General features: G+C 41.8%; 1 protein-coding gene across 2 annotated transcripts in view; it reads right to left on the minus strand.

Annotated features, from left to right (window-relative positions):
- The window catches only part of ROCK1 (Rho associated coiled-coil containing protein kinase 1), a 130490-nt gene extending 118562 nt beyond the window's left edge, over nucleotides 1–11928 (minus strand). The window contains exon 1 of one of the 2 annotated variants that reach the window (XM_006097388.2): nucleotides 10895–11928. In XM_006097388.2, the coding sequence (XP_006097450.1) occupies nucleotides 10895–10987 (93 nt within the window). In that variant the 5' untranslated portion in view covers nucleotides 10988–11928. The remainder of the gene's footprint in view (nucleotides 1–10894) is intronic. The other variant, XM_006097389.3, reaches the window with a different exon arrangement.
- Between the last annotated feature and the right edge of the window lie 68 nt (nucleotides 11929–11996).

The following is an 11996-nucleotide window of genomic DNA, read 5'->3' on the forward strand; positions in this document are numbered from 1 at the left end:
TTCGTCACCCTAAATGTTCCCTCATACTTCTCTGTAGTTAATCCTGCATCCCATGCCCAGCCCCTGATAAATGTTCAGTTCTGTTATACGACAGTAAGCCATTTACCAAATACAGGAATATTAATTTTTTAACATTTTCCCAGTTCTCCCATATTTTACTTTATACCTATTTAATGAAATATTATTATTGCCTACTGTTAAATTATGTACATGTCATTAATCATAACCATTGTGACTGTTCATTTGATTCTACTTCAAATCACCATGCTTCATAGCTTAGATTGACTACCAACACTCACTTTCCAGATAAGTCAAATCCAACAAAGATATGCGTTAGCAGGCAGCTATTTGAACATTGCAATACTCTACAGGTTTGGTCAAAGAACTGGCTGCCATCTCTCATCCAGTCAAGTTCTGGACCACTACTCCAACCCAAACAATAAACAATCTTTTCCCTACTACTTCAGAGCTCATCTTCCCCCTCTCCATTTTTTACCAATCTCCATACTTTTTAATCAATTTAAATATTTTTCAGTTGGTGCATTCTGTATACAAAGCACCCTCCTAAGTGCTATGGAAACACTTTTCTTTGTGGCATGTTATCTACAACTTTGGTGCTCATTCTACTGTACTATAGACTAAGGACCTGAAAATCTGCCACTTGCTGGCTATATGCCGTTGGGCAACTCATTTACTTTTTCTAAGGTTTCATTTCATTTACAAAGTGAGAAAAATACTTGCCTCACCCAGCCCAAAGTATTGTTGCAAAGATTAAATAAAGTAATGAATGTACAATGTCTAATAAAAATGGGTATTTATTGGCTTTTTGGCATCTCATCCAAAATTCAGATATCAAGGGGGAAAATGCCCCACCTATCTATATATATAAAAGGCTAATATGCTAAATGTCCCTCCTACCGTCTGACCGGTCACTATGATGCACATTGACCACCAGGGGGCAGACGCTCGATGCAGGAGCTGCCATGACACACACTGGCCAGCACCACAGACCTGGCGCAGACAAACCAACATTTGGCTTCCCCCAAGTGGGACACAGGCCCCACCACCACCCTGAAGTGACACCCCACCAAATCGCAGTCAACGCTGCCAAGACTCCATGGCGCAAAATGCGGCCCACAGCCCAGCCCAGAAACGGTCACTGTGGGCTCCGGGTAATGACATCACATAGCAACGTTTGGCTTCCTCTCCCTAGCAACTAGCCTCCCTGCAGTTTCTTCACCCCAGGAACACAGGTGGAAACATTTTACACTTTAACCAAATGTCTGTGAAGCATTTCCCATGCCTCATCTCATTTGAGGTACAGAAGTCCTACAGTAGGTCGATAGGCGACTTGGTGGAATCCTATTTTCTTTTCATTAGCTGGAAAACGGAGATTTAGAAAGTTTAGAAACTTGACCCAACTGAAAAGTAAGAAATGGTGGACCTTGAAAATGAGTTCAGGTTTTGTCACTGTGCAGAATATAGTCAAATACTGCTGCAGTTAAATATTTTATCCTTTGTTCTCCCTGCGTGATCTACAATAATAATCTGCTTCATGTTGATATTTACTGCTGTGTTGCTGACAATTACCTGAAAGAGAAGTTGGGGTGCTTCACTGGGCTGGGAAAAGTTTAGCTAAATCAGAAAGCAGGTCTAGTTAAGCAAATTTATTATATATCTATAAAAGGCTAAGTTGACTCGCACATGAGCGATACATATAAAGCTCTTGCTGGTGTCAACAGCACGCGTGTGTTTCCATCTGTCATTGTCGATCATGAATTTGGTTGGCGCTTCTATTATAGAGAAAGGCAGTGGTAAGGATATCCAACTGCTGGCTTACTCGGGGAGCGGACCTAAGCCATCAGCCAGACATCCCCAGAGGGCTCCCAGATTGTGAGAGGGTGCAGGCCAGGCTGCCCCCCCCTCCCCCGAGTGCACAAATTTTGTGCACCAGGCCTCTAGTAATAAAAATAAATAAATAAAGAGGAATAAAAAGGGTGCATAAGGTAGCCTATCTCCTAAAATATGACATAAGTATAAGTTAGCCTTTCCTCTCTCTGAGACATCAAACTTTGGACATTAATTTGAACATCTAACTTCCTATTAACTGTTTACAAACTATAATGAAAATATATTCTATTATTTCACAATCCCAAACTAGGAAGGCGGGTATATTAGAGAAGTAAAATACATCTATACATTTTAAAGGATACACAAATGAGTAATTCAATCATTACTTTCTCTGTTCAAAAAGTACAAACCCCTGGAGTTATGAACATAACTCACAATTGCAAAAAATAGTAAGTGCCAAATTAACAATTAAAAATTAGTTTAGGATGATCTTTCAAGGCTATATAGAACTAGTTCTAAAAAAAAAAAGCACTTTAAAAAGATGGTTCCTATTCTCAACACCATTTAACTTTTTAGTTTTATTTCTTAAATAAATCAATGATACAACTTTTAAAGTTTTTATCCTAATATATAAAAACCCAGGATCTGTAACGACCAACCGAAGGCTCGACCGAACACTTAAGTCAGTTCTGCGGTCAGTGCTGGGTTGCCGTGGCATTAATTTGACATTAATGTGGATCAGGCCGGAGAGAGAGGCAGGGTCTGATCCGCAGCCTCCATGGCAGTTGTTGATCAGCTGTTACCTCTTTCTCTCTGGGCTTCGCCAGCAGCCGCGCCTCTGTTTCTCTCTGGGCCTCTGCGGGGGCTGCTGATCAGCCCCGCCTCTCTGATTAGTCCCGGAGACGCTGACTGGCATAGAAACCGACCAATCAGAACCAAATCTGGGTGAACTATGAGGAGCCAATGGTTGCTTAGGGGGCGGAGCTTTTGACACTGACTGACATAGAAATTGACCAATCAGAACCAATTGGCCAGCAGGGGAAGGCAGTTGGGAGAGATCAGGCTGGCAGGGGAGGGCCACTGGCGGCGAGATCAGGCCAGCAGGGGTGGGCAAGTAGGGGGCAACCAGGCCAGCAGGAGAGGGTAGTTGGGGGCGAGATCAGGCCGGCAGGGGAGGGTAGCTGGGGGCAACCAGGCCAGCAGGGGAGGGCAGTTGGGGGCGAAATCAGGAGAGCAAGGGAGGGTAGTTGGGGGTGAGATCAGGCTGGCAGGGGAAGGCAGTTAGGGGTGACTAGGCAGGCAGAGGCAGTTGTGGGTGAGATCAGTCTGGCAGGGGAGAGCAGTTAGGAGGAGATCAGGCCAGTAGGGGAGGGCAGTTAGGGGTGATCAGGCAGGCAGAGGCAGTTAGGGGTGATCAGGCAGGCAGAGGCAGTTAGGGGTGATCAGGCAGGCAGGCAGAGGGGTTAGGGGCCGGCAGTCGGACATCCCCCAATGGGTCCCAGATTGGAGAGGGTGCAGGCCAGGCTGAGGGACACCACCCACTCCGTGCATGAATTTCGTGCACCGGGCCACTAGTGGAAGCATAATAAAGATTCACAGAATTTTTTTTTTAGTGCTCACAAGTTTATATTTTTAGATTTAATAAAGATTCTTGTGTATTTTCTAAATACACAAACAGTTTCGCAAGTTTACATACATGCCTTAGAACACTTATACTAGGTAGGTAAATTACATTTAAAAATTGGTCTTTGTAAAAAAATCTTCCCAAAGAGCTTTTACAAACAGCAGGCAGAAGAAAGTGTTCTATGTTTACAGTGTAAAATGCTGATTCTCCCATTTCATAATGGCCTCAACCACCCCTCTCCTCAACCCAAAATTTTGTTTTCAATAGCCAGTGTACTCCTAATAGAAGTCCCCAATGTCATAAGTCAGGGCTTACTGTTGCTTCTCCCTACACAGCCTGGCAGACCTAGAGCTTCACCACTGCTGGGAGGCAGGGCCACAGCAGGAGCAAAGCTTCCCTTACACCCAAAAGGGACTCAGAGAAGCCTGTACCATAGTTAAGTTTAAGGATCTGGGTGACTGAATAGCACAAAAACTGGAGTTCATATCTAGATCTTCATTTAAAAATGAAAATGCCACATTGAGGCTGGGTGTCTGATTTGTAGTCAGGTGATGCAGCAATGACTGCACAGGTGGAAAGAAGGGAGGACATGTACCTGGGTACATAGGGGAGATTCACAAAACTTTTAGAGACACAATAGATATCAGCAACTATATGGCTCAACTCTTTATTTTACAAATGGGGGGACTGAAGCCCAGATAAGAAAAAATATTTACTTGGTTACAGAGAGTTAATAGCAAAATAAGGATGTCCCAATGCTCTGAATTTCTAGTCCAGTGTTCTTTTTACTAGATCATGCTAATAGCATATTTTAAAAAATAAGTATTTTTCCATTATGAAATGCAGTACCATCTGCTCATCTTGTACACAGGTGTGCGGTATCCATCAGATGCTCTCTGAACTTACACTAAATGAATGTATCTCTATTTTAGTGGGGATGGGAATGGGGAAGTGAAGCTACTGGACTATCTTCAACACTAGGACTCATTTTGTAGTATTTCCTAATATGTGGGCTTTCCTGTCATTTACCAGAATCTCTAGTTTTCGCCATATATACACAGTATCAAAACTTATAATCTTGAAATAAAACTAAACTGTAAAATAATACAAAATGTAATCTAAACTGAGAATTTACTCTTTGTTCATTATAAAACTTTACATGTGACTCCTTCTCGATTAAAAACGTTTCTGACTCAAGAGATTAATGAATGGCCCAATTCATGTTTCAGCTGTTACTCTGAGCCACCTCTCTATACACCCACAGGATGCTTGTAGTGCAAGAGAGTCTATTTATCGAACACATACTGAAAGTATAAAAGACACACAGAAAGAGAGCAACAACTAAATTTCCACAAACCAGCTCTCAACTGTTTTTCTTATCAATCTAAACCCTTGGCACAAAGTAGGTATGTTATAAATCATGACTAAATGAATGAAGTCTCCAAAATCCCCTCCTCATGCTACTGAAGTCCATCTAAATGCCTCCATTTTCAGTTATAATTGCTGTAGACACTTCAACTAAGTACAGCTGGATTATGAATTTATGGGAATAGCTTAAGGTACCAGATAAATTACCAACTTCCAGACTAAGCATAATGACTAGCATATAACAATACTATAAATATGACAAAAATAATAGTTAGCAATTAATAAATGCTTACTAGATGCCATATGCTGTGATTGCTTTGTCTATATTATTTAACCCTTAAAACAATCTAGTGCTGTTATCCCCCCAGTTTCCTGAAGATAAAATGAGCTTTGAGAGGTTAAAATAACTCATCAAAAATCATCTAGTAAGTACACTGCAGAGTCTACATATGAATTCAAGTTTAGACCCCACACAAAGATTTGCTGAACAAATAAATAGAGTAATTTGTTTTTTAAAAAATTCTTGCAACATATTAACATCAAGACAGACTGGTCCAAACTAACCAGATATGCAACTGATACTGGTAACACCCATTAACTCATAAATTATGAACAATGGCAGGCAAATAGCTTTAAGGCCCAAAGTTTTAATGACTCCAGGTCTTTTCATTCCACTAACAGTACTTTATCCTTAAATGAGATCAATTCAACTGGCAGGACATGCAGAGGGATAAAACAGTAATATAGAATCTGGAATACTAGCCAAAATCTGTTGAAATAATCTAATCTGTGGTTTAGGATTGTCAAAATTAATGTTCAAAACAAAAATTCCAATTTAGCGATGGTGATGATAAAACAGGTTAAGTGCATGGGAGAAAGCTTATTTTGAAATAGGAAGAATCTGAATTATAACATGACATCAAAGTAAAGTTGCCTAGTAGACAGTCGAATATATAGGATTTACGCCCACATTCCCCCCCCCCCCAAAAAAAGAAAAGAATGAAAAATAAAGATTTGGATAGCATGGGCATAGAAATAATAGCAGTTGAAGCTCTAAGAATGGATAAACTCACCCCGCTGGCAAAGCTCAGTAGTTGAGCGCAGACCTATGAACCAGGAGGTCACTGTTCCATTCCCAATCAGGGCACATGCCTGGGTTGTGGGCTCAATCCCCAGTAGGGGGCATGCAGGAGGCAGCCAATCAATGGTTCTCTCTCATCATGGATGTTTCTATCTCTCTCTCCCTCTCCCCTCCTCTCTGAAATTAATAAAAACATATTTAAAAAATGGATAAACTCTCCAAGAGAGTGAAGAGAAAGATAAATATTATAGGCCAAAGACTGAGGTTAAGAGGAAAAGAAATCAGCAACGGAAAGATGGAAAACACTAGGTCAAGAAGCCCAAGAAAAGAGAATTTAAAAGAAGGAAAGCTCAAAATGAACACCTGATACTTAGATTTGCCTTCTACATTCCCCCCCAAAAAACTAGCCCTGACTGAGTAGCTCATACACCAACATTGCGGGTTTAATCCCTGGTCAGGGTACATATAAGAATCAAACAATAAAGGCATAAATAAGTGAAACGACAAACTGATGTTTGTTCCTCTCTCCCTCCCTCAAATTCAATAAAAAAAAAATTTTAATTTTTAAAAAGCTAATAAAATATGGTAGCAACAAATATGTACAAAGGGGACAGCAATGTTAGAACGCAGTATGCACTGTTCAACTAATATTGGTTCCCTTCCGTCCTTTCTACACACCCCATTGCTACACCTCTACCAGCTAAACAAAAACTAAAAAAAAAGGTCTTAACTAGCATACTACAGGAGTGTGCTAAACGTGCTACAGGCAAGATAACTGTATTTTCAAGAAATGTTAAACTTCAAAACAAATCTACACCTAACCCTCCTACCCACTTATCTTAACTATTGAGAAATTATTAGCAGCCCCAGATAAAAATAATTCTGAGGTTAAAAAAAGAAGTTGAAAAAAGAAAACAGTTCTTGATAATCACTATACACTATAACATGGACCATTAAATAATAGAATCATTAGGATACTGGAAAGAATCTGACTTACAAAAAACCAAGGTTGAGCAATTTGGATGATCTGGGAAATAAGTAAAAAGTTATGATATTATATTAGTATATGCAGACTATTTTAGCACTTTTGATTTGCAGTATGAAAAAATGAACTTATATAGTCCTTAGAATAAATTATGTTTTCAAGAAAAGGCTGGATAACCACTTATCAATGCTCTTTCCAGCTACATTATTTAAAAGTAGTTGAGTAACAAAAAAAGCTATTTGGTGGGTAAGGTCGTTTAAAAGACATTTGCCAGCAAACTCTTCTAGTACTAAATGGTTTAGGAACTTTCACTTCTGAAGAGTGGATCTAGTCAAGGAAGTGGAGAATAAACATAATCTGAGATTACAAAACAACCCCATAGAACTTGAGTACTGCACATGGCACATAATGTATACTCAGTAAGTATCACTTGAAAAAATCAACAAAGGCCAAAATAATAGAGAAAGGCAAATGTGGTATTGTCCTGCCCCGGCATGTGTTGTTCAATGGTTAGAGTGTCAGCCTGCTCACGGAAGGGTTGAGAATTCAATTCCCAGTCAAGGGCATGTACCTGGGTTGCAGGTTCCATCCCTGGTCCTGGTCGGGGCACATGCAAGAGGCAACGAATAGATAGGCGTCTCTCATATGAATGTTTCTCTCTCTCTCTCTCTCTCTCTCTCTCTCTCTCTCTCTCCCACCCCCACTCCTCCCTGCCTCCCCTCCTTCCATTCTCTCTAAAAAGCAATGAAAAAAATATCCTCCAGTAAAGATTAACAAAAAATAAATAAATAAAAATAAGTGGGTTATTGTCCCTATGATACATGAGATGTCCAAAGTCCAGACAGAGAAGAGTAAGAACAGACTCACAGAAAAAGATAAAATTACCTGATAGGTCATTCTCAACAGTAGAATAAATGAATGACTACTTAATGATAAACATAAAATATCACGCAAAGAAATTCATACTAGCCCAGCCGGGTGTAGCTCAGCAGTAGAGCATCAACCTAGGAACCAAGAGGTCACCGGTTCGATTCCCGGTCAGGGCATATGCCCAGGTTGTGGGCTTGATCCCCAGTGGGAGGCGTGCAGGAGGCAGCCAATCAATGATTCTCACTCATCATTGATGTATCTATCTCTCTCCCTCTCCCTTCCTCTCTGAAATCAATAAAAATATATTTTAAAAAAAAGAAATTTAGTAACTAGACACTACAAAACTGGAAAAAGGATTTTGTCTCCAAATAAAATTTTAATCTTTACAAGTTCAGATTAATATGGTGATAAATCTCAACAGCTATCAATAAACAATTATGAAACTAAACCAAAAAAAAGAATGAAGATTATAAGATTACAAGAGGGAAAAATCTGTCTACTGACTACCTTCTTTTTTAAAATGTTATTTCAGAAATACCTGGCCATCCTAACTCTAAAAAGCTTTGATTGCCTACCTTCTTGACTCTTCCTTTTGTTCAACTTTCATCTTTACCCTTTTATCATTATATCAGTTTCAATTTGCACCTCTGTACCAATTACTTCCAAATTGTTATCTTTAATTATGAGCTGAGTTTCAAATTGCCAATAGTCTACAAGTCATTTCTTTGTGGTTGTCCAGTTTCCACTCAAACAAAACAAATCTAACATTGAATGTGTATCTGTTGCCTATTCTTTCTAAGCTATTTCCAAAACTGACTATGCTTTTCTCACCAGTCTCACTATATAACCCAGGCTCAAAATTTTTAGGATCATCTGACTAGTCTCTCTCTCTCTCTCTCTCTCTCTCTCAGGTTCCCTCTTCTCCTCCCCAATCCTGTCAATCAAGTTCCAGCAATGCTTCCTTCTCCATTCTAATATCCCAATTTGGGGCTTTAATAATTTCTGGACTATTATAGTTATTTTTTAAAATCTCCCCAATCTCACCGCATCTCCAGTCTCTTTCCACATAACCTATCCTGCACACAACTACCAGATTCATTTTTTCATTCATCTTTGGCATAGTGTTGTTTACAAATATTTAATGGTCAAAATATCCTAAATTTAAACTCCTTAGCCTAACAATCAAATTCTCCACATTCTAACCCCAATCTATCCTTCCAACTTTATCTTCTGTTCCACCTAAACATGTCATAGCCAGTCATGTCTCCACCCTCTACATATTCATACTATTCTCCACTGCCCCTATGAATACGCTATCTAAATCCTATCCATCCATCATAAAGCATACCCTGGCTCTCCCAACTCTCAGTAACTGCTCCCTTTCAATACCCAAGAACATATGTTACCTATTCCAAACATTTGAAATTTATCATGTATTTTCTCAATCTGTGAAGTGTTTGCTTGGTTTCTATGTATGTATGTACGTATGTGAGATTAGGTCTGGTTTTCCTAAATAGACTAGAGTTTCAAGGAAAGAGTTCAAGATTTACATTTCCTTGCAGCCTCCACATTTCAATAAATCTCTGAGGTACCCACCAAATGAAGCTATGGCAAGAGACTAGAAGACAACTAAAATATGAAAACAAAACAAAAAACAAACTACTATACCCTCTCTGCTTCATAGAATAAAGAGATCAAAAAGCAAAGTAAAATCAAACATACTAATATGGAAATTGGATATTAAAAGAATTAGACTTCCTATAAGTTATAGAAATCCTTACTAGAAAGATGTATCCTAATTCCTCCCATTTCTCCCATTCAATAAAAGGTTTTAAATTGTATTAAGCATCAACCCTGCTTTCTGTTTCTCAATCTGAAGAGCATCCACAATGTGGGTGAGTGAGACATTTCAAACATACAACTCACAAGACTCATTTCTATAATCAAGGATTCTTAGAGTAATCTTGAAAGCTTTGGGGGAAAAACTTTCTTGTAAAACCATACACATTTAAAAATATACACAGGTATGTAGAATAACTAATTGTTAATTTTAAACAATCTACATGATTTTCCTGATTCAAGATGAAATTTTTCATGGTATTATTTCTCTGGATGGCATTATAGTATTTTGTTCACTTAATCTTAATAATATTGTGTACGTCTAACATTAATTCTGAGGAAACTGTAAGTTACTATCCATTTACATACTCCCTGCAATTTTAGAGAGTATATGGTTTTGCTTGGACTAAAAGAAAATTATTATATAAGTTTTAGTTTTCAGTAAGGTAAAAGAAGAAACTCGCTTACAAAAAAAGTATTACTATTAAAAGAAATTGACAAAACGTAAAAACTCCAATTACTTGATTGTCTATGCTATCAACCACTATAGGATTTTTAAAATAGGATTTGGGTCTTTCATGTCATAAAATCTTCTTTAGAATGTTTTAAAAGTGACATTGTTAAGCATAACAGCACCAAAAAGGGCAGTTATGATAAAATATACGTGTGGTCCTTTTGTAATCAATAATATTGCAATATTGTGATGACCTATCATCAGTTTCCTTGAGTTTTTTAGACTTAACAGTCCAGCGAAATGTTCCTTCAGACTCAAGTCACCTGTAACATTTTTTGACCCAAAAATCACTTCCTCGACATGATTCTCTATTGCCACTTCCACATCTACAAACTAACTTAGGAGCTAAATCCTAAATGAAAAGTGGTCTTTCCGATGATACTGTCAAACCGATCAGAAAGATTAATATAACTAAGATCGCCATGCAACAAACCGTATGCGTAGTAATGACTTGGACGTGGTTAACTTTTTATATGCTGCCTGCAATAGAGGTTTATGAGTATCTTTTGTGTAATGTTGAACTGAGCCGGAGCTAAGAGTTCAGAGCGGAGTTAGTACGGTCAGTCCAGTGACAAACAGGGCCACACAGCATGAGACCCCAGAGGTGCTCCAAGATTCTTCGGGGGCAAAACACCAGACTTGGTTGTTTTTCCAAGATTATGGATATAGCCCGTCACCTTCTTTTGCAGATCACTAGCCTGAAAGCCAGTGGAAGGCAAACGCAATCATCCCAGACAAGCCAAAGAGGACCGTGCTACTCACCAGCAAACAATCAGAATTCACTTCCGACTTGGGATCCCGCAGCAGGTTGTCGATTTTTTCAAACCGCGTCTCAAAACTGTCCCCAGTCGACATGTTGCTGCTGCTGCTGTGACAATACCCCGGCACCGGCACCAGCAGCGGAAAGCAATTTCAAGCAACTTCCTCCGTGGGTGGGTTCGCGGCCGCGGGGCGCAGGAGCCGGAACCTCAGGGTCCCCAGGTGCGCCCAGTTCCCCCTCCTCCTCCCCCTCACTGAGGGGATCTCCGCTCGCCAGACCCCGGGCCCGGGGCAAGTGCGACCCACAGCCGCTCGGACGCCCAAAGTCGCATCCCACCCGGCAGCCCCTCACCACAGCCGACAGTGCCGTCGCCACCGGCCGCGTCGCTCCCGCGAGGTGCTTCAGCCTAGCGGGCCCGAGCCGCCGGCGCCATGGAGGGCTCCCCGTCCCGAGATGGGCAGGAGGGGGGCGAGACGGAGAGGCAGGGTGGAGGCTCCTCCGGGCAGCAGGGGAGGGAAAAGAGGAAAGGCGCAGGCGAGGGTGGGTGCGGAGCTGTGCCAGCTGCTACCGCCGCCGCCGGGGCCACGGGCGGGCCCGCTCCGCGCTCAAGCGTCGTAGGCGGGCTGGCCCCGCATCCCCAGCGCCGCTTGGCCCGGTCCGCCGCCCTGACCCGTGTCGGCCGAGAGCGGGTCCTCGCGGGATAGCCTCACTTTCCTCTTTCGTCCCGTCGCTTCTGGGGCGTCTGCCGCGGTGTCCGGCGGGGCAGGCAGGGCGAGGTCGGCGCCCGATGGAGACTTGGGAAGGCTGGAGAGCGGGCGGTGAGGAAGGCGAGCGTCGGGTCCTGGCGACGGCTGATGGGGGAGCTTCTGGGAGGCGCTGTGGCCCGGGCTGGGGAAAGGGCAAGTGGCGAAGGCGAAAGCCGGGGGGTGGGGCGAGGGGGGCCGTGAGGGACTAATATGTCCGTCTTCCTGTTTAAACAAACGGAGACGCCGGCGCGGACTGCGCATGCGGGGCGCGGACGCTCGGAAGGGGAACCGGTGGGGCCCAGCGCGCGCGCGCACGCCGGCGCCTCCACAGAGCCGGACTGGCGGGGCGGAAGGCGGG

This window comes from Myotis lucifugus, unplaced genomic scaffold (assembly GCF_000147115.1).
Source record: "Myotis lucifugus unplaced genomic scaffold, Myoluc2.0 scaffold_200, whole genome shotgun sequence".
Taxonomy (NCBI): domain Eukaryota; kingdom Metazoa; phylum Chordata; class Mammalia; order Chiroptera; family Vespertilionidae; genus Myotis; species Myotis lucifugus.